Source organism: Nicotiana tomentosiformis, chromosome 3 (genome assembly GCF_000390325.3).
Source record: "Nicotiana tomentosiformis chromosome 3, ASM39032v3, whole genome shotgun sequence".
Lineage (NCBI taxonomy): Eukaryota > Viridiplantae > Streptophyta > Magnoliopsida > Solanales > Solanaceae > Nicotiana > Nicotiana tomentosiformis.
In genome coordinates, this window is record NC_090814.1 from 16,171,349 (window position 1) to 16,195,277 (window position 23,929).

General features: G+C 39.3%; 1 protein-coding gene across 1 annotated transcript; it reads right to left on the bottom strand.

The window, feature by feature from the left end:
* Window positions 1–5,311: 5,311 nt before the first annotated feature.
* On the bottom strand, window positions 5,312–8,303 carry LOC117280321 (uncharacterized). Its single transcript, XM_070198009.1, has 7 exons — window positions 7,854–8,303; window positions 7,491–7,718; window positions 7,154–7,441; window positions 6,779–6,964; window positions 6,483–6,602; window positions 5,996–6,078; window positions 5,312–5,630 (listed from the first exon to the last, which is right to left on the bottom strand). Exons 1-7 carry the CDS (start codon window positions 8,301–8,303, stop codon window positions 5,312–5,314), a joined length of 1,674 nt encoding a protein of 557 aa, XP_070054110.1.
* Between the last annotated feature and the right edge of the window lie 15,626 nt (window positions 8,304–23,929).

A 23,929-nucleotide genomic window follows, 5' to 3' on the forward strand; every position in this document is an offset into this window, starting at 1 on the left:
TTTTTCTTTATCTTTATTTATATTTATTTTCACTTTTGGTATGTATATATTCATTTCCATTATGTATGCATTCGCTTTTCTTCATTTTGTACACATTCAGTCTACTTTCCATAGTTTACTTCATAACTTCTTTCGTTGTGTTTTTCCTTAGTAGCATAGCTTCTTATTTACTTTAGTAGCTTCTTTTTAAGTTGTTAGATTCTTTTTACGTTTTATGTGAACAATAAGCCTTTGGTTTTCTTAATGCCACGGTTCTTTCCAAAGGTGGATGTTGTGTGAACCGGGTGGCTCTTCCCAACGATGGATGGCATGACAACCTTCTTAAGGGATTGAGTCTGTTTTCTTTATGTTTTTGTTTATATAGTAGTAATGAATAAAAGTGTCTCAAGCAGGCTTCACTTGGTATTAACACATTTACCTTCGACCTTATGGTTAGAAACAAGTTGATTGGCAAAGAATAGCTCTAGTTGTGACCTTTAGACTCTTGTGTTGACTAAAACAATCATCGAGTGGTTTTTTTGAGCCATTTGTGATTTTTATTATTAGCTAGGGTTGTTGTGGGCCTCAACCCAGATCCAAAAGAGAAGAACGCGGACCACATCAGAATTATGCGGCCGCAAAAGAAAAAGTACAACCGCACTCAGAATTACACGCCCGCACAACCTCCGTAGGGGCATTTTTGTCAGATATTTTCAGCTTAGTATAAATAGAACTTTTTGTCATTTTAGGGAATGTTATGTTTTTTAGGAGCACCTGAGACGACTGACTTTTCTGTTTTCGAAAATTTTGTACTAGATTCACTTCTTAACATTAGATTTTCATTCCATAAATTAATATTATGGATTTTATTTTCATTTCATCTTTAATTTCTGTTATTTCCATGAGCAGCTAAACCCATAGCTAGGGTTGTGATCCAACCTTAGTATGGGTATTTAATTTTAGGGCTTGAACGTGAATGTGTTAGTGATATTTAGCCTAGTTCTTGCTAGAACTCAAGAATTAATAGTTGCAAACATTGATTCATGCCTTTATGACTTAGTCTCTACTTGAGAAAGAGGGACTAAGTTTAGGAAAACTAGGCTAACAAGGAATTGGGATGAACTCAAGAAATTGATAGCCCCAATTAAATGGTTAAACCTAGAGATAGTAATACCCAACTTGAGCTAATATCACTTGATTTGCATGAATACCCATTTGGACTTGAGAAAGCCAAATTGGGCAAAATAACTCAAACTACTAAGAAGTGTAGAGTGAGTACCCGGGTGTGATAGCTATATGACAATCCCAACTAATCAAGCTTGCCCTAGATTTTGCTACCCGTTAGATATCCACCTCGGTAGAAGTCACTACCATAGTCTCTTTAAACATTTGAAAAACAAAAACAAAAATATTGCATTAGTTTCAATTATTACAATCTTTAGAGTAAAGTTAGAAGTAGAACACCAATCAAGTTTATGGAAGTGAAATTGAAGCCAAAACTTGAAATTAACTTGAAATTCTAACTCCCTGTGGATTCGATCCCGACCTTTGTTGGGTTTATTATTGCATCGACCGCCTCGCTACTTAATTGTGGTATGAGTTTAGCCGCGATCAATCATCTCGATCTATCTGAGAACCCGCAAGGGTGAGTATGGTTGGATGTCATCAAGTCTAATCAGCTCAATGAAGTATTTCTGAGGAGTCCTTAAGATTGCTCTTCCACCTAACCATGATAGCTTCCAGTTGACTCATTCTCCACTTAGATTGGTCAGCATTTCCCTCCACACTTCTTACCCATATGGGGAGACCCAATGTCTCATCCTCTCGTTGTGGCTGTGGATCATCTTGGTGATGTCCACAAAATAGTCAATGGTGGCCTCTCGCTGGAAGAAATGTTCTGTATCCCAGATCTGAAGCAGCAAGTTATAACCCTTAAAGAAATCATACCCTCGTGCACATGCGGACAAAGCCCTCAACATCTTAGCTAGAACCATCAGCACCAAAGTAGCTTGAAGGTTGCCAGAACGGCGGGTACTAAGTTGATATTGATCCAACACCTTCTCTGCGGAAAGACCAATAATCCCAATAGTGCTAATGAGAAGTTGATAGGCCTGAGACTCTCCCACATTGCTTGATCACACTGAAACTCCCCTGAATACCACTCACACCTTTCGCAGTGTCCAAATCTATCAGACTGCATCAAGGTCATAACAGAGCATTAGTTGGAACAAAACTCAAAATGCAACTTGAAGATTATGAAAGTTGCAACAAGATATTAACAGAACTTGAAATGTAACATGATGATCATAACAAAACATTAGAGCAAGGTGTGAGGTTTTAAGCAAAACAAATGTGAGAAATCACTAGGTTAAACAACTTAAACACATAGGTTGTTTAATACAGAAAATGAAGTCAGTAAAGTCATACAACTGTCTGGTTAACATTAGACAAATACAACAGCCTATCATAGATCATTAACATGTCATAGTGAACAAAAATAAGGGATTAAAGGCTGAATAAACATTATAAACAAAGCAGTTAACATGAACACAATAGCATGCTCATGATTTTCAAATGAAGCAATTAAAAGAGAAATGATGGAGGTGTACTGACCTCCTTTTGAGCAGCAAACCAAATAGGATTTTAACTTAGCTTTATGAAAATCAAAGTTTCAAACTCTTGAGCAGTGAAGGAACTCGAAAATAGAAGAGAATAGAAATTAATCAGAAAAGAAACCTAGGCTTCTAAATCGTTGATTCATATAAGATTTTGATTCTTGTTAGGTTAGGTAGGTCTTGTTGGTGATAGCATTTACGGCCCCTATTTATAGTCACCGCTGAACCTTAGGGTTTCAGTAGGTTTAAGTGATGGTAGTGGAGAATGATGACCACTGGATGATGCAAGCAAATCGAGTGAAATCAGGCGAAACAGAGATGGATTTTACCTGAGTGATGAGAGGTTGGTTGTTGAAGATGAAGACCCATCGAATAAACTATGTAACCCAAAGGTCACTGCGTTTGACCATTGGTAAATGAGTTATTCATGATGAAACCTTTGCAGACGTTCCATGCATGCCCCTATTTGATGATTTCCAGTTTCACATTTTGGTCTATGATTTTATAATTTAGGCTTTTGAAATTTCATCGTTGAAATGGAAAGAAAACAACAAGCTTCATAGCCCAGGGACAAGATGAGTGGTTCTGTATGTTTGATTTGAAAGAACAAGGAGAAAATCAGATTAATGGTGTTTTGAGCTTAGGGTTTCAGAATTGAGCGTTCAATTCGTATGATTGAAAGAGGAAAATAGCAGCGGGATTTGCGGGTAGAGAAGCAGATTGAGTGTTTGGGGTTTGATTTGTGTGACCTTGCACAAATATTTGCAAGGATTTGGGATTGATGGGCTAGAGAAGGATGAGAGAAAAGAGAGATTTTAGGGAAAGAGGGCAGCAGGGTGAAGGGAGAAATGATTTTAGGGTTAGGGTTTGGGAGGCCATCTCTAGGGATAAGGTTAGGGGAAAATATCATGGTCGTTGATCTTTAAGATCGACAGTTCTGATAATTTTAGGTTTAAATATTTTATTAAGTAATTTTGGTGGCGTTGGATTGTTGTGATCCAACGTCTATGATTAAATCTGATGAGTGCTTTAATTTAAAGAGAAAAATGGAGACAAATCGTGAGCCTTTGATCCAAGGAACGGACGACTTAGATCCGTTGTGCTTCTTCTGTGTGTGTGTTGGAGACGGGTGATGTGGCACACTGCTATTAGGTTAAAGGGAGTGGCATGAATTGCCAAGGTGGATTGAAGAGGTTGTTTGGACAGGATCAATTCCGGATTGGGCTTGATTTTTGGGCTAAAATGGATTTACATGGTAGCCACTTCGTATTAAATTGAGGAATTGCAATTGTAGCCTTTAGTCTTTAACCTTTTTAAAAATTAATTTAATTAAACTTAAATAATTTCCAATAAAATATAGTAAAATTACAAATATCAAATATACTACTAATAATTGTAATAAATTGTTTATGAAATACTTTATTTTCGGAATTACAACACCAATTTTGAACCTAGTAATCTAATTAATCAAATATTAAAGAAGTAATTCGTTAAATCAATCATAGAAACCTCTATGGCATATTTAAAAATTATTTTAATAATATTAAAATAGTAAGTACATTTGTAATTACATATTACCAATGCTTAACGATTAATTTCAAAACTAATACTTAATTAATTTGTAAGAATAGAAATTTATTGATAAGAAATATTTTCAAAACATTTATTTCAAATTATTAAGTACAAGTAAATTAATTTTAAAAGGGAGGGTCAAAATTGGCCGTCAACACACCCATCATGCTCATTTCAAACTCATTCCCCATTATCTTAGCAAATTATTTGCACATTGCTTCATTAGTAGATCCAAAGATAATGTCATCCACATATACTTGTACAATCAGAATATTTTTGCCTTTGCTCCTTAGAAATAGTGTGTTGTCCACCTTTCCTCTTACAAATTTATTGGTTAAGAGGAATTTTGAGAGTCTTTCATACCAAATTATTGGAACATGTTTCAGTCCATACAATGCTTTGTCTAACTTGAACACATAGTCAGAAAATTCTTCACTCTCAAACCTAGGAGGTTGTTTAACAAATACTTCCTCCTTCAGATAACCGTTCAAGAATGCACTCTCTACATCTATCTGATATAGGGTGAATACCATATGTGCAACACAAATTATTAGCATCCTTATAGCTTCCATTCTAGATACAGGTGCAAATGTTACAACATAGTCAATGCCTTCTTCTTGATTGTATTCCTGAACCACAAGTATGGCCTTGTTCCTTGTGATATTTCCTTGTTCATCCAGCTTGTTTCTGAATACTCATCTAGTACCTATGACAATTCTATTCTTGGGTCGTTGTACCAAGTGCCATTCCTTGCTTCTTTCAAACTGATTTAGCTCCTCTTGCATGGTTATAATCTAATATGGATCCTTTAGAGCTTCCTTTATGTTCTTAGGTTTAATCTATGAGAGGAATGATGTAAGTGCACATAGATTTCTCAGCGATGACCTAGTTTGCACTTTAGCATTAGGATCGGAGATGATGGTCTCAAGAGGGTGTGAACTTTGATGTTTCCATGGCCTAATCTGCATTCCCAGAGATGGTTCACCCAAGGAGTGACCCAAAGGAACAATGTCAATAGGTATAACTTCATCAGTCTGGTTAGCAGTCAGAGTAGTTCTGTCTTCTTCTTATTCCTCATGATCACTCACAACTTCCTTAGGATCTCCTGATCCATCTTCAGATTGAAGTTCAGGTTCCTTAGAAGCTCATTCACCAGTGAGTCCTATATCATACTCTTCATCGTGCAGACCTTTCTCAACCAAGTTGTTAGATTCATCAAAAATAACATGAACATTCTCTTCTACGCATATATTTCTTTTATTAAAAACTTTATAGGCTTTACTATGTGGAGAGTAACCCAAGAAAATTCCCTCATCACTTTTGTCATCAAACTTACCTAGAGCTTCTTTGCCATTATTGTGCACAAAACATTTGTACCCAAATGCTCTTAGGTGAGTGATGTTGGGCTTTATCCCTCGAAGTAACTCATAGGGAGTTTTCTCAAGAATAGGTATGACCATGCATCTGTTTAGCAAATAACAAGCAATATTGACTGCCTCAGCCTAGAAGCTCTTAGGCAGTCCACCAGCAATCAACATGGTCCTTCCCATGTCTTCTAGAGATCTATTATTCCTTTCTACAACACCATTTTGTTATGGAGTTCTAGGTGCAGAGAAGTTATGATCAATGCCATGTGTGTTACAGAACTCAAGGAATTTAGAGTTTTCAAATACAGTTCCATGGTATGTTCTTATACTTAAAACATTACAGCCTAGTTTCTGTTGGATCATTTTGACAAACACACAAAAACATAAAAAGTTTCATCTTTAGATCCCAAAAATAGAGTCCATGTATACCTAGAAAAGTCATCTATAATGACAAATATATACCTCTTGTCTCCCATGCTCCTCACTCTCAATGGTCCACATAGGTCCATGTGAAGGTGTTCCAAAGATTTGGAGGTGCTGACAACCTTTTTAGATTTAAAAGGTGACCTTACATGTTTTCCTCTAACATAGGCATCACATACCTTGTCTGAGGTGACTTACCATACACATCTTCTATAGCATGAGAGAGTGACTTACCGACCTTACCGATACATGTTATCTAGCCCTTTTTCTCATTTCCAAATGACACACTCCCTCCTTGGAAGGCTGTCAGTGAGAGAAAGTTTTTCTTTTCTCCAGTCAAATATCTTGAGCATCCACTGTCTAGATACTAGTCTTGATTTTTCCCTCTCACTTTAGCATGCACCAGAAATCATAAGTTAGTCTTGGGAAAACAGACAAAATTGAGTTCCTTTTTATTTGAAAAAGGATGAATTAGATTTTTTCTTGCCCAGAAGGGAAGAGGATTAATAAATGTTTTCTTGTTAACCTTAGTCCAATTAGTTTGGACAAGAGGCTTGGAATTTAGTTCCTCTTCTTTAGCAAGAACAAAAGTGTTCTTAAATTGAGCATGAATTAAGGCAGGGCAAGTATCTCTAAAGTGTCCTACCTTTCCACAATGAGTGCACATTTTGTTATAAGAAATTCCTACATACTTTGGATCAAATTTGGGAACAAGTTTTCTATAGCTAATTCCTGATTTGTTAGTGCTGCCATTTTTATTTAGCCAATTTAATGCATCTGAGGATCTATGCCACTTGCTTAGCCTAGCTAGTTCATAATTACCCTTTTTCTAGATGTTTTTTGCAGAATTTTATTCCTACTTCCAACATCACAAAGATTATCTTTAGCCCTTTTTAATTCCTTTTCAAGATTATCTTGCAGATCACTCATCTTTCCCTTACAATGTGTATCAGATGACTTCTCATTTTTAGAAGTGAGCTCAAGAACCTGGTTCTTAAGGTCTTTGACCTGTCCTTCAAGATCAGCTTTGGTAGATTCAAGTTATTCTAGATCAGGTTTGACATATGAAAGGTTGAATATTAACTGATCATTTCCAGCTCTCATTTTGTCCATCTCACTCATCATGGTCACAATTATGGCCATTAGTTATTGTTTAGACATAGCATGAATGTTTTCTTTCAAGTTATAGATACTTACCTGATTTGTTTCATCTTCAGTCTCTGAATCACTCATGGCCATCATTCTTATCACTTCTTCGTCTGTTTGGCTTTCTTCAATTGCCATCAGCGCCACTTCAATGTTTTCATCTCCAAAATCAGCTTCCAAGGTCCTCCATATATCATGGGTAGAGATACAAGAGGACACCTTGTAGAGAATATTTCTGGGTAAACTTCTGTAGAGCAGGTTCTTTGCTTTGGCATTTTTCTGGATTAGCTGACGATCTTCATCATCATATTCCTCTTTTGTCTTGTTGCAAAAAGTTACCTTCACCGTCCATTTTGGTAGGTATGATTGGTCCATGACTGAAAATTACCCATAGGTCAAAGTCAGTGGCTTGAAGGAACGTTTCCATACGCATCTTCCATTCATCATAGTGATGTCCATCAAATAGAGAAGGTCTTCCAATGTGCATTCCAAGCTTTAGTGGAGGTTCTGTCTCCACTGTCTCATGTGCATCAATTACATCATAGAGACTTTTGGCCTCATCCTCCTTTGATTCCTCTTTATCACTTCTATTGTCCTCATATGCTGCTACAAAGGCCTAGTTCATCGCTTCAATGAATCCTTTACCTAGGATTTTTCCTTTGCTTGGACACTTTTCTCTTATTTTTTCCCGTTTCTCCTATTCAGCTCATTTTTTCCTCCATTTAATTTACCACATTAGGCAGTCTTTGACCCTGTGGTATAGCTTGCTATACTTGTAGCTCCCATCATAAGTAGCTTTGTCGATCTGCTTATGCTTACCGTTGTTCTCTCTCTTAGATGCATTTTTGGAGTTCTTCATGAACTTAGCAACCTTTGCTAGGTTAGGATCATTACTGTCAGATTCATCTTCTTCAGACCCCTTAAGGACCAAGGCCTTATCCCTCTTTGGTTCTTTCTTGCGCAGTTCTATCTTTCTCATTTCATGAGTCTTTAAGTTTCCAACCAACTCATCAAGTGAGATCTTATCCAGCTCCTTGGCTTCCTGAATAGCTGTGACTTTTGATTCCCATGAAGCCGGAAGAATTCTTAGAACTTTGCTAACCAACTCTTCTGAGGTTAAAACCTTACCAAGTGATTTCAGTTTATTTGTTATTATGATAAACCTAGTCATCATCTCCTGGACGGGCTTGGACTCCTCCATGGAGAACAACTCATAGTTTCTCATAAATAATTTTATCCTTGATCTCTTTACTTGGTTTGTTCCTTCATGAGCAATTTGGAGTGCATCCTAAATCTCCTTTGTATTGGAGCAAGCTGATATCCCGTTGTACTCATCAGGACCAAGTCCACAGATAAAGATTTTCTTAGCCTTTGCATTCTTCTCCATCATTCTGAAATCTGCTGCCACAAATTCAGAGAGGTCCTTAGGAACAGTTTCATTTTGCGCATTTTGTTTAATAGGAGTTAGTGGATCTTGGTTCACTATGGTCCATAGTTCATAATCTTCAACTGTCAGAAAATCTTCCATTATTGCTTTCCATCAACTGTAGTATTTTCCATTAAACATGGGTGGTTTGGTAATTGATTGTCCTTCGTTAATTCCAGGTGGAGCACTCATTTTGATTCCAAGATCTCTTTAGGTGTTAGCTGTGTGTGAGATAACCAGCTCTGATACCAATTGTTAGTTTGAGTGCCTTTATGGATTACTAAAGAACTTGGTTCTTTACCTTACTCTTTAAGCGTAAAGTAAAAATAAGCAACAAAGTAAACACAATAATTTTTACATGGAAAATCACCCGGCTCAAAAGGTGAAAAAACCATGACCTACGACATAGGATTTTCAACTTCAACTTCACTAGAACAATGAGCCAAATGTATCGATTACAAATTTGTAACTCAATACTCTCCAGTACTCCTATTGCATGTATTTGCAACTCGATTTCCTAAAATACATTTACTAGACTGACTGAAGAAGAACACAATACTGGTACTCAACTTGAGTGTAGAAAAATGTAGTTCTTCAGTTGATGTGTAAAAGGATGATCCCAGCAGTCCAAAAGGATAGTATTTAAATTCCCTGGACTCCCAGATCTTCTAGGAGTCCTATGCATAGTCAGCTTCTCATTTGATAGGACTCCTACTTCTCCAAGGCCTCCACAAGTCTTGGGACTCTTGTCTCCCACCTATGCATGCGTATCTCCTTAGACAACAATCCTTATCATGTTTAGCAGTTTTCATCCAACAAACTCGGGCCTGGGTAATTTTGAGATAAAATTACTATCTTGCAAGACGTACAATCATCAATCTTGAGGAGCTGGTCCTTAACTCTGAGTAGCTGGTTCTTAGAGCAGATAAGTAACTACGTTGATGACCTGGTTCTTAGAACATTTCGTCTGAACAAACTTTGTTAATCATCAAAATCTTAATACTCAACACTATCTATGCAAAATAAATACTTAAGCCAATATCTCAACATAAATGATGGAAACAAGTATCTAAAGTGAGTATATGGGAGCAAGTACTCTAGAATGTATAATACAACTAGACTGTTTCAAACTTAACAAAAAGGCACATGTGGATCAAATTAGCTCACTAGAGTGTCCAGTGAACTCTCTGCTTAAGACACGAATTATGGATCTACTCTGGTACCTCAAAACAGAGTGCTACAAAACATTGCAAGAAGTGATTTCCAGGGGCAAGCCAATGATACATATATAATCAAGGAAAACGAATAAAAATGAGCTAAACTAAAGATTCAATATTACTCACTCTGTTTCAATTTATGTGAATTTATTTGACTGTGTGTGAAATTTAACGAATAAATAAAAAATTTTAGAACTTGTGATCCTAAACAAGTCATAAAATTTGTGTGACAATAAGCTCCCGTTTGGTCATAAATTTTGGCTTCATTTTTCAAAAAAATATTAGAAACATTGTTTGTTTATGAAATATAATCATGTTTTCGGAAAAACAATTTCAAAATTTCTAAATTCCCACAAATAGGTTTATGGCAGTTTTTAGGTAAAATTTTTTCTTCTACTCACAAAACATCAACTTTACTTCAAATAAAATATATGTCAAAACATAACTTCAGCTTTCAAAAATTATTTTTCAACACAACTTCAATTTTTTTTTTTTCAAGTTTCAATCAAATCTATGTCCAAATGCTAGTTAATTCTTTTGAAACTTATGGTGTTAAACATGTCAGTGTTCTGTGTGGCTATAAAAACTTATCATTAATGAATACCACAAAGGAATCAAAGATATCACAATAGAGAAGTAATCTTACTACCTTGAACTATGAACTAGTAAAGGTTGAAAGATAAATCTCAAAGCACAAGTAACAAAGGTTCAAAAGAACTCTCAAAGTATGATATACTTAATCAATAATGAAGTGTCTCAATGAATGAGAAGAACTCCTTATTTATAGGAGTACTAAGGCACAAAAAGTCCTTAAAATTAGGTAGGGTGGTTGCTAAGGCATAAAAAGTCATTACAATTAGGTAGAGTGATTGCTAAGGAGTAAGAAAAGTCATTACAATTAGGTGGGGGGGCCAAATCCCTTTGGGGCAGATTTGGACCGCAGTACCATTGTTCAAATAGCTGAAACATTGCAATTTGCACGGTGAGTCTAATGTGAGACCAAGTATGGTAGAGGTATTATCTACATCATCCTCTACCTACGCATCATATATATAATTTTTTATGATTCTTCAAGTTCTCTTTAGAAGCTGAAAATTCCTCTATTTTTTCAGAGGACTAGGACTGAAATTTGTTGTTTTGTAAGTGGGTTGGAGGAATTAATTTTGATTAGATTAGTGTACCGTATGTAGTCTATCAATTGCATGTTACTATTACTTTACTAATAAGTAATAACTATATCCTCGGCTCTCCTTTATTTGACTCATTTACTACTTAGAGAGTTGAAAAGATTCTTCTAAATTATTAACTATTTTTACTTATAGTATTTTTTTAATTTTTTTTTTCAAATATACAAATTTTATTTTTGAAAACTCGAAGAATCTCTGTATAAATTTACATCAAAATTTAAGTACTCCAAATCATGTAAACTTTACTTTACTAATGTATAGAAGCGGCTTGGGAAACAGGTAGACAATCCTTGCTTGTCGATCAATAGGTGTAATGGGAATTTCAATTGGATATAGATAACAGAAGCTACTTTCAAATGTTGTGCTTCGCGCTTCATCTTTTGGACTTCTTGATGAGTTAGCAAAAACACAAAAAATTTTCTTTTAAGTACAATTCCTTTCCGAAAATTAATTTCCGTAGTTTGTGTTACATGCTAATTGTTGTATGAGACCAAAGTGTACAAAAGAAAAGATGAAGGGACTCGTTAGTCATTGAGAACAAAAGAGTTAGTTAGTTAGTTTGAAGGATGTTTACCCTTAAAATTGGATAACAATTAAACTTATGATGTGATTTCACTTAATACCAATACATAAATATGAAGATTAATAATAGAAATGAACTATAAAGTAAAGCAAACCAGTGTTAGAAGAGAACTCAGCCCTTAAGTTTGGATACCCTCGAACTGGTTGATGCAAGAACAATTAAAATATAACAAGCTGATGAACAATAGTATAAACGAGAAAGAGAATTATATTGCTTTGATCTCTGTGAACAATCTCTCCTACAAATGATTAGAACCCCCTTTTATATAGTAGAGGAATTCCACTTATGGTATAATTCTAATTACAGAAGGAAATTCCATGATTTAGCTGATTAATCATTTCTGATTTGATCTGTTCCGAGATTTACGCCATGATTCTCGACCAGTCACGGATATCTCGCCTTTCTGTTATTGTGTTATCCTTCGATCTTGCTCGATGTCTGTCTCATTTGGCTTCGATCGTTACTAGCCTCGATCTCAACAGGTACTTCGATTCTAAACTCGGTACCTTATCCTCGTGATTTAGTCTGTTCCGTTACGAGGCCTTCCTTCGATGCAACCTCCCGGTCTCGGTCAAATAGTAAAATCGGGTGGGCCCGGTATTAACTGTATACATATAGTCCCCTCATTTTTTGGAGTGTAATGACAAAAAACGAATTGGGCCTTCGATTTTCTACCTCGACCTGTCATGACGTTATCCTCGTGACGTAAGCGATGGGAGTGACCGAAACGTCCAGTCGGTACAGTTCCCCAAGACATTAATGAGTGTCAGTTGGTGGTCGGCCACTAGTGCCTTTGAACCGTCGCCGTGAATCCAATATATAGACCTATTTCTCATTGATTCAAACTTTACTTTTACTTCCTTCTAATCTCCAAAACTTTACATCTCTTAAGTTCTTCCCTTCTACAAATCTTCAGATTTTGCTTTTAATCATTTCTCAAAAGTCAAGTCCTATTATCTTCCTCTTCTTTAAACTGACACAAAAATGGCAAAAACATCAAAAACGGTACCATAAAAATTAGTTGCTTCATCTTCTCAACCGGCCGGTGGAAAAACGCCGGTGGAACCCCATCTTGAGGAATGCATTCCTGGGGGGTGTGCGCTAAACTCTGATTTCAAGATAATTAAAGTCTCGTTGATTCCTAGTCGATACGAGCCAATGTCGAGGTTTATATGCTCAATAACTGAGGGATACCTTAAGCAGGTAAAGAAAGATTGCAACTGGGAGGGTAAAGAGGTGGTGATCCCGACCCCCGAAGAAGACATCACCACTCATGTGGAAGGGTTTCTAAGTGTTTACACTTACGCTTTCACGCTGGCCCCCTCGACCCCGTCATTGTTGATTTTCGCCGTCAATATCAAATCACCCAAGGCCAAATCCATCCTTCCTTTTGGCGAATTGTTATTCTGCTCTGATTCTTCGTGAGCAAAGTCGAGGGGCTCCGTTTCACCCTCGATTACCTTATCATATTGTATAGCCCCCGCCTCTATTGAGGTTAATAAAACTCCAACGTCGGGCTACCAAAGTGTTGTTCTCGAGCATAGATGAGGACAAGGATCGAGGCTGGATGGGCCGGTTCGTTTGAGTGAGGAATTCCTACCTAATCCTAGTTGAGAAGATGCCATTTCATGAGAAATGGAACATGAATCGTAAGTACAGTCTCACTGTTAGCTTCCATGTATTATTTATTCCTCTGTCTTTTCTCATTGATGTTTTTTTCCATGATGCAACGGTCGCTTAGATTCCCTGTGCAATTCCCGACCTCGAGAGCTGGGTTCGCAACCTGGCCTCGACCTCTACATATGCCGAGCGCTCACGGCGTGATTTAACAAAGGGCTGATGTGAGGGCAAGAATCATGGTAAGCCCACTTTTTGTGTATTTGATGCTTTGATTAAGATGCCCTTCTTCTACTTATTCAATTCTCTCGTGTAAAGGCTTGGGCAAGGATGCGGTCATGAGGCCCCCATATGGTGAGGAAGAGACTTCGACCCTGGTTCCGAAACAGGCGAAGGATAAGAAGAGAAAAAGGACCTCATCCTCCGAGGATCCAAAAGTCTAAGAATAATTTGGTTCGTAAGCCAAAGAAAGACACAGTTGCCTTGCCTGCAGATGTGATTCAACGGCTAAGAGAGGAAGTAGAAAAATATGAAGACGATGGCTCGGAACTGGTGGCCCGATTGAAGAAAAGCATCGAGGCCCAAAAGGCCGCTGAGTCGGTGGTGGTTGAGGAGATTCCGCCTCGAGCCGGAGGGGTCTTGGAAAAGGATTCGGGAAAAGTCTCCGAGTCATCGAAGATCGAAGACGCCTCCCGCCGAGATGAGCAAAAGGTGGGTATGTTTGAAGGGGCCAGCTCCGAGGCCCTTTTCAGCGTGGAGAACGCCCCAAGTGGCTCACTTATGGCAATAGATATTGGAGACTCGCTAATTTTCCATGCGTTTTCCGAGGAGGCAATTCGGGAGGCCCAAGCTACGAAGACTCCCAAAGTAGACGGGGGCCATGGAAGGAAGGACCCCTTTCATGGTTACTTTATTGGGGTCGAGGATGCTACCGACCTGAGTGAAGTATCGAGTCTTTTCGATGAGGCTCAACAAGCCTTGAATCGGTTGAGTCTCAACTCCCTTTATCGATATCATACTTAGTTTATTTCTTCTCTTCCTGTCTAATTTCCTTTATTTTTTCCGTATAGGATTTGGCACTTCATCAGGAACAATTTTCAAAGTCCCGAGCAGAGCTGAGCCGATGTGAGGCCAACCTCCGAGGGCTCACGGAGGAGAGAAATGCCCTTAAACTTCTCAGTGGGCAAAAAGAAGAGGAGATCAAGGACCTCCGAGCCGAGTTGGCCAAGGCTCACCAAGATCAGACTGACCTGATCGAGCAGGTAATGAAAATCTTAAAAGCTCATGGTCTCGATTCGGGAACGGTGGCTAATATTTCAATCTCACAGCTGCAGCAGAAGGTCGAGAGGATCGAGCAGTTTCGTGAGTAGGTCAACATGATGAAGGCAGAGACCTTGAAATGAAAAGAAAGTATGGACCACTTTGCTGCTGAAAAAAAGGCTGCTCGAGCCCAATTTTCATCGACCGAAAGGCAGCTTCAAGGCATGAAGGAGAAGAGCTCAGCTTAGACAAAGAAAATAAAGGAGCTCGAGGCTCGGTTGGCTTCCAAACTTGCAATGGCCAAATCTGAAGACGAAAAGGCAAAGTTCGAGGCAGAGGCGATCGTGACCGTCTACCGGGCCGATGCTGAAGCCGCTCAAGTTCAAGAGAGAGAATCAGCCGAGACCTCTCAAACTCGAGCACATTGGATTGCTGAACTCGCCAAATGCCAATCTCGGAGGGAAACCCTCGAGGAGATCCACGCTCTAGGTTTCGATCTTTCCGACGAGATAATAAAGGCTAGATAGCATGAAGCTGATGCTGGAGAGCTGGCCTCTTCCGATGATGATGATGATATAGGCAGCAAAAACGGGTCCGAGAATGGGGAGAACCTCGATGGAGAAGAAACTGCCCCTGAGGAAAATTAGGAATCTTAGGCTTTTTCTTTTTTATTTTTTTGTGCGGTACCCTGATCGGTCCTTGTAAATATCTTCGTATAAATAAATGATCTTTTTTCTCTTTAAATTGTCTTTATTCTATTTCCTGCCTCGTGAAAATTTTATTTCATTCATGCCTTCATGCCTTATGGAGATTTTCCTCACAAGTTTGGGATTTTAGGCAACTAGACCGAAGTCGGACCAGCGTAGTCTTTAAAATCGAGTGAGTACTTGCTCGAAATCGAAGTAGAGTGACCCTTAGGTTTTAGTTGAGTAAGGACGATTTTTCAAACTCAAAAAATAAAATGGCCCTTAGGCTCTTAAATTAGGCCGATATGGCCTCAAAAGAATGGCTTTTCCCCTTTTCAGATTAAATATTAATCATAAAAATTTGTCATGCCTTAGAACGAGATAAATTTGTACCCATTAGGTTTTTCGAGGGTTGGTGTTATCGAAATTCTTTGGTTTGTTATGTGTTAGCACAAAATTGTCCGAGAGTTCGAACAATTCGATACCCCTTAGGGTTTTTCGAGGGTCGATATTATCGATCCCCTTAGTAATTCAGCCGAGGGTTTCCTTTTTTAACCGGTTTATGAGAATATTTGAAGGCCTATTTTATAACGTAATTCGGATGTCTCCGAACCGTATTAATTTGGATGTAGCCTTTAGTTTGGGATTTGCCTCTTAGGCTAGTTTCCCTACTATACTTCGAACTCATTTGAAGTGTCAGTTCCTGAGTAGGGTGGTTGTGGCCTATAAAATCGAGGATTGCCTTTTTAAGGTCTTACAATTTCGAGGTTTAGTAATTCGATCATGTCGATTTTTTGGACGGCAGTCCCCGAGTATAGGGTAAATTATTTGAACTTTAGTTGTAATCGACCCTTAAGCTAGTTTCCATAATAGATCATAAGTATGAAATTGTAAAGTATAAATTTCTCTAAGGCATGGAACGTATGGTAAGGAAAAATACTTCTTTCAATAGATTATACATGCGTACATGTTTTTCCATTAGGGCTCGAGTAATCTGCATTGACACGGTTCATTTGACCGTTTGGTCCTTTACAAAATTTGCTTATCGAGACCCTGTCGACACGAAGTATTTTCCTTGTAACTATCCGAGGGTGATGCCCCTCAGTATTTGAGGTTGATTGTAAATGAGCCTCGGATACTGTTGAATTGCTCTAAGTTAGCACGAATAATGGTTGCCTCGTTAAAAACCTCGTCGGAAAATACCTATTTGGGACAAAAATTGGTCTAAAGGAAAAAGAGTGCAACACGTGCTTTCAGACCTAAGGACTTTGTGTTTGAAGAATCCTTTGGTGTCTTCGATTAAACACCTGCAAATGGTTAGTATAAAATATAAACGGAAATGGAGAAGGTCATACCTTAGCAGTAATATAGTTTGAGGAGTAATATGTTCCAATTGTTTGGTAATTGTTCGCCGTTCATCTTGCCAAGTTTGTAGGATCCCTATCCGATGATATCGAGGACCTGATACGGTCCCTCCCAGTTCAGAGTTTTCCTTCATTTAAGTCTCGAGTATTGAGGGTAACCTTCCTCAGAACCAAGTCCCCGATTTTAAAGTGTCGAAGATTGGCTCTTCGATTGTAGTATCTTTCGATCCGTTGTTTCTGTGCGGCCATTCGAACAAGGGCGTCTTCCCATTTTTCATCTAGTACTTCAAGGCTTGTATTCATAGCCTCGTGATTTGACTCTTCCATTACATATCAAAATTTGACGCTAGGTTCCCCGACTTCAACCAGGATCAGAGCTTCGGCATATATTAAAGAGAACGGTGTTTCCCCCGTACTAGATTTTGACGTTGTTCGATACGCCCAAAGGACTTTTGGCAATATTTCTCTCCATTCTCCATTAGCGTCGTCCAATCTTTTCTTTAGATTTTGAATGATGGTCTTGTTTGTCGATTCGGCCAATCCGTTCCCACTAGGATGATATGGCGTCGACATGATCCTTTTTATTTTGTGATCTTCGAGAAACTTTGTCACTTTGCTGCCAACAAATTATTTTCCATTGTCGCATACGATCTAGGCAGGCATCCCGAATCGGCATATAATGTGGTCCCAAATGCAGTCTATGACTTCTTTCTCTCTAATTTTCTCGAAAGCCTGTGCTTCGACCCACTTAAAGAAATAGTCAGTCATAAACAAAATAAATTTAGCTTTACTTGGGACCGATGGTAGAGGGCCGACGATATCCATTCCCCATTTCATGGATAGCCATAGGGATAAGACTAAGTGGAGTTGCTCTCCGGGTTGGTGAATCATCGGCGCATACCTTTGACATTTGTCGCACTTTCGAACAAACTCTTTTGTTTCTTTTTCTATATCGGCCCAATAATATCCTGCTCTGATGACTTTGTAAATCAATGATTAGGCACCAGAATGATTTCCGCAGGTGCCCTCGTGGATTTCTCGTAGGACGTAGTTGGTATCTCTTGGTCCCAAACATATTGCCAATGGTCCATCGAACATCCTTCTATATAGTATTCCATCTTCGGCCAATGTGAATCATGTGGACTTCGTACGTAGAGTCCTCAATTCCTTAGGATCCGATGGAAGCTTTCTGTTCTTTTGGTACTCGATATATTTATTCCTCCAGTCCCAGGTCAGACTTGTGGAGTTGATTTCAGCATGGACTTCTTCGATTACTGACCTTGAAAGTTGTACGACAGTCCCCGAGCTAATCTCATCGTTTTCGACTGATGACCCCAAATTTGCGACGGCATCATACCTCTGCATTCGATCTTCTCGAACCTCGAAGGTTCTGTTGACTTGGTTTACCACAAGCAGGGAGTCACATTTGGCCTCGATGACCTCTGCTCCCAAACCTTTAGCTAGTTAATACAATCATGGCCTCATAATCATCCTCATTGTTAGTTAACTTGGAAGTTTTGATAGCTTGTCTAATTGTATTACCTGTGGGCGGCTTCAAAACGATGCCTAGCCCGGACCCCTTCACGTTCGAAGCGCCGTTTGTGAAGAGGGTCCACACCCCCGATGATGTACACGACTTTAATAATAGTTCCTTTTCGACCTCGGGTACGAGGGTTGGCATAAAGTCGGACACGAAGTCCGCTAAGATTTGAGACTAGATGGTCGTTCGGGGTCGATATTCGATATCGTACCCACAGATCTCGACAGCCCATTTGGCCAATCGGCCCGAAAGTTCGGGCTTATGCAAAATATTGCGAAGGGGATAAGTAGTCACCACACAGATCGACTGACACTGAAAATATAGTTTTAATTTCCTAGAGGCGCTTATTAGAGCAAGCGCTAATTTTTCTAAATGTGGGTACCGGGTCTCGGCCTCTCCTAAAGTTTGACTAACATAGTAAATAGAAAATTGCGTACCTTGATCTTCTCGAACTAGCACCCCACTTACTGCTATTTTTGAGACTTCTAAGTACAAGTAGAGTTGATCATCCTTTTTCGGAGTATGAATCAGTGGCGGGCTCGAGAGGTACCTCTTTAATTCTTCCAATGCTTGTTGGCATTTCGGGGTCCATGCAAAATTGTTCTTCTTTTTGAGCAGTGAGAAGAACCTGTGACTTCTATCTGAAGACCTCAAGATGAATCGGCCTAGGGCGGCTATGCACCCTGTTAATCTTTCTACGACCTTAATATTGTTCATGACTATGATGTATTTTATTGCCTTGATCTTATCGGGGTTGATTTTGATCCCCCTATTTGACACCATAAAGCCGAGGAACTTGCCCGAGCCGACTCCGAATGCACATTTCTCCGGGTTGAGTTTCATGTTGTATTTCCTTAGTATATCGAAGTTCTCCTGCAAATGTGTCAAATGGTGCTCTGCTCGCAGGGACTTAACTAGCATATCGTCAATATAAACCTCCATTGATTTAGCTATTTGTTTTTCAAACATTCGATTTACTAAGCATTGATAAGTGACACCAACATTTTTTAGTCCAAAACGGCATTACATTATAACAATAGGTGTCTTACTTAGTGATGAACGAAGTCTTTTCCTGATCCTCTGGGTTCATTTGTATTTGATTGTACCCGGAGTAGGCATCGAGAAAACTAAGGATATCGTGGCCGGATGTGGCATCGATCATGCGATCGATATTCCGCAAAGAAAAAGAGTATTTAGGACATGCTTTGTTTAAATCTTTATAGTCTACGCACATTCTAAGTTTATTTCCCTTTTTAGGGACTACGACTACGTTTGCTAACCATTCGGGATATTTTACCTCCCGAATGGATCTTATTTTGAGAAGTTTGGCTACCTCGTCCTTGATGAATGCATGTTTTTCATCGGACTGGGGCTTTCTCTTTTGTTTTATCGGGCGGAACTTCGGATCCAAGCTCAGTCGATGTGTAGTGATCTCCGGCGGGATCCCTATCATATCTAGGTGGGACCAAGTAAAACAATCCATACTATTGATAATAAATTTAATGAGTTTTTCCCTGAGCTCGGGGGTTAACCCCGTACCCAGGTATATCTTTCGATCGGGTAGGTTCTCGATTAGTATGACTTGCTCCAGCTCTTCGAATGTCGATTTGGTGGCGTCGGAATCCTCGAAAATTATGAAGGATTGAGGGATCCAGTAGTCATCGTCCTCGTCTGTTCCCTGCTTCTCTGACTGAATCGAGGCCGGTGGCTGTGGTTGCTATTTAGCTTCCTGTTTTCCTTTGGACTTTGATCCCTTTGTTAACGAAAGCGTCGATACCGGTATTACTTCGTCGACCGCGAACATCTCTTTGGCAGCATGTTGTTCCCCATACACCATGCTTACTCCATATGGTGTTGGGAACTTCAGTATTTGGTGAAGGGTTAAGGGGACTGCCCCCATGTTGTGAATCCAGGGTCTTCCGAGCAATACGTTGTATCTCATATCTCCCTCGATCACATGGAACTTTGTTTCTTGAATAGTTCCGGCTATATTTACTAGTAGGATGATTTCACCTTTAGTTGTATCACTCGCCATGTTGAAGCCATTGAAAGTCTGAGCTGCGGGTACAATATGATGTTGTAGGCCGAGCTGCTCCACGACCCTTGATCGAATAATGTTGGCCGAGCTTCCTGGATCAATCAAAACACATTTAACCTGAATTTTATTCATACGAATGGAGATTACCAAAGCATCATTGTGGGGTTGGGGATCCTTTTTTGCTTCCTCATCATTGAATGAAAAAGTTCCTTCTAGCATATAGTCTCGAGTCCGTTTTTCCCTGGTGATAGATACTTTAGTGCATTTGAACACGGGCCCTTGTGGAATATCGACCCCACCAACGATCATGTGAATCACGTGATGTGGTTCTTCCTCCTCGTTTTTCCTATTTGCATCCCTGTCTGTGAAATGGATTTTTGCTCGGTCGCTTAAGAATATTCGAAGGTGACCCTCGTTGAATAGGCGGGCCACCTTCTCTCTTAGTTGTCTGTAGTCTTCGGTTCTATAAACATGTGTACCATGGTATTTGCATATTTTATTGGGGTTTCTTTGGGATGGATGAGTTTGTAGGGGTCTGGGCCATCTAGTATCTTTGATTCTCCCAATGGCTGTCACAATACCTGATGCGTCGATGCTGAAGTTGTATTCTGATAATCGTGGTGCTTCTGTGGGATCAGCATGTTTATCGAAGCCACTTTTGCTCATGAGACCTCGAGAGTTTTGTCCTCGATCGTTCCTTCGATCATTTCGAATGGGATTGCGTCCTGGGCCGATGTTTCTACGATCTGCATTGTATGGTTGATACCGATCTCTGTTCGACCGGGGTTCTCTATCGATATCCTTTTGAGTTCTGCCGACGGGCCTGCTTGGATAAACTAAATCGGAAGGGGTCCCCAATTGATCATCTTCGACCCTGATCTTTGACTGGTACCGATTACGTATATCGGCCCAAGTTACCGCTAGATATTCAATTAAATTCTGTTTTAGTTGTCGTGATGCCACTGAACTTCGTTCGTTCGGACCTTGAGTAAAGGCTCGAACAGCCCAATCATCTATAACCGGTGGTAGTTCCATGCATTCCAACTGGAACCGAGATACGAATTCCCTCAACATTTTGTTGTCTTTTTGTTTCACCTTGAAAAGGTCTGTCTTCCTAGTCGCAACCTTTATTGCTCTGGCATGTGCCTTTACGAAGGATTCTGCAAGCATGACGAAGGCATCGATGGAATTAGGCAGCAAATTATGGTACCATATCATTGCTCCTTTCGACAAGGTCTCTCCAAATTTTTTTAGTAGAACATATTCAATCTCGTCGTCTTCCAAGTTATTCCCTTTTATTGCGCATGTATAAGAAGTGACATGCTCATTAGGGTCAGTGGTCCCATTGTACTTAGGAATTTCTGGCATTCGGAATTTCTTCGGAATGGGTTTCGGAGCCGCACTTGGAAGGAACGACTTCTGTACGAATTTCTTTGAATCCATACCCTTTAGAATCAGCGGAGTTCCCGGTATTTGGTCAACCCTGGAGTTTTATGTCTCTACTTTCTTGTCGTTTGCCTCGAATTTTTTTTCTCACGATTCAATTTGTTTAGTGAGCTCCTCGAGCATTTTCATAATGGCTGGGTCAGTCCCCAATTCATTGGCATTCGACCTTTCCGGCACAGGCTCGGTCCTGTGGACGACTTCTGGTTCGATCCTACTTGGTGTTCGGTGCTGATTTTGTAGTTGTGCTATAGAGGCTTGTTGAGCCTATAACATTTTGAATATCAATTGGAGGCTAACTCCACCATCTTCTTCGCCTTGCATACCTCGACCACCTGATCGAACTTCCCTGTGTACGCTACCTTCGGTATCAATGCCCAAACTTGCATTTAGGGCGACATGTGAACTAACATCGATGAGATTTACAATTAGTGCTCCCTCGAGGTCAGCTTGAGGCACCTCGATCCCTGGGGCAGCTATATTTTCATTTTCCCCGTGAAATCCGAGGTCGTCACCATGTGTAGGCGCTGCTTGTGAGTTTGACATGTTTATCCTCAAAACAAAGATTCTTACGCGAATAAGTGTAAAGCTGTGTGTGTTATTGAAATCAGTATTAAACAATCACTATTATCCTTGGCCCCACTATGGGCGCCAAACTGTTTACCCTTAAAATTGGATAACAATTAAATTTATGATGTGGTTCTATGGACACGTGATTTCACTTAATACCAATTGGTTTATGCCACTTATGCCACTTATGCCACTGGGAGGTGCAGATGTTGTCTTGGGCATACAGTGGCTTATAAAAGTAGGATACATCAAGTGGAATTTCAGGCAGCAGAAAATGGAATTCCAAATTGGGGAAAAAAAGATATCAGTGAAGGGTAGTCAACCAAGAGAGACTAAGATGGTGACTAACCAAAAAATGCAGAAGGTTCTCATTAAGTATGCTCAATTAAGCATGATGTTCACAACATTTGTGCATCCCAGTCACCAACAGAGCACCATGCAGACCATCAATATACAGTCACAACAATTGGAACTTCATGATGACTTGCAGGCACTACTAAACACCTACTCTTCTCTTTTTGAGGTCCCTACTGCCTTACCTCCTCACAAAGATCATAATCACAGGATAGTCTTGAAAGAAGGAACATCTCCAATCAATGTCAGACCTTATAGATACCCTGCCAGCCAAAAGGATAAAACAAAGAGAATGATCGATGAAATGTTGAGCTCTAGGATTATTAGACCAAGTGTAAGCCCCTACTCTTCACCTATTGAGATGGTTAAAAAGAAATATGGCAGCTGGAGACTTTGCATCGATTATCGACAATTGAATAATTACAATGTCAAGGACAAATTTTCAATACTAGTTATAGAGAAGTTACTGGATGAATTAGGGGGGTCCAAATACTTCTTTAAGTTGGATCTTAGATCTGGCTATCACTAGATAAGAATGGCTAAAAATGACATAGAAAAGGCATCATTTAGAGCACACCATGTCCACTATGCATTTTGTGGTCATGCCCTTTGGTTTAACCAATGGCCCCTCTACATTTAAAAGTATGATGAACAAGATATTCCAACCACATCTGAGGAAATTCATATTAGTCTTATTTGATGATATCCGCATCTATAACACCACTTGGTCTGAGCACTTACTACACTTGGAGCAGACTTTCAAAATCCTACAGGAGAATGTTTTGTTTGTGAAGCTAAGTAAATGTACCTTTGGGAAGACTGCAGTAGATTACCTAGGCCACATCATTACTCAAGAAGGCTTCACTGTTAATCCTAGCAAAACTAAAGCTATGAGAGATTGGCCAACACCTAAAACTGTCAAAGAACTCACGAGATTCTTGGGACTCACTGGATATTACAAGAGATTTGTTAAAGGGTATGTAGTCCTAGCTAGACCGCTAACCAACTTATTGAGAAAATATAAGTTTGACTGGTCACATGAGGCTACTGAAGCATTTGAAGGACTGAAGCTAGTTATGACTTTCACTCATGTGCTGGCCCTTCCAGACTTCACAAAGGAGTTTGTAATTGATATAGATATGTGTGGGCATGGGATTGGAGCTATATTGACGCAATTTGAAAATTCTATAGCTTATATGAGCAAGGTACTAAGTTCTAAACGTACAACACTCTCCGTATATGAGAAAGAAATGTTGGTCATTGTGATAACTATTGATAAGCGGAAACCTTACCTCATTGGAAGGCACGTTGTAATCAAAACAAATCATCAACCTCTAAAGTACTTGTTGGAACAAAGAATATCCTCTCCTAGTCAGCAAAAGTGGGTGGCAAAGCTGATAGGCTATGACTATACTATACTGTATAAAATGGGGAGGAAAATATAGGAGTCTAGTAGCTGGGGCTCAGTTATTAACTGTGGCTTAGTTATTAACTCTATCAACTGTCACTTATGATTTTCTGGATAAAGTTAAAGCTTCTTAT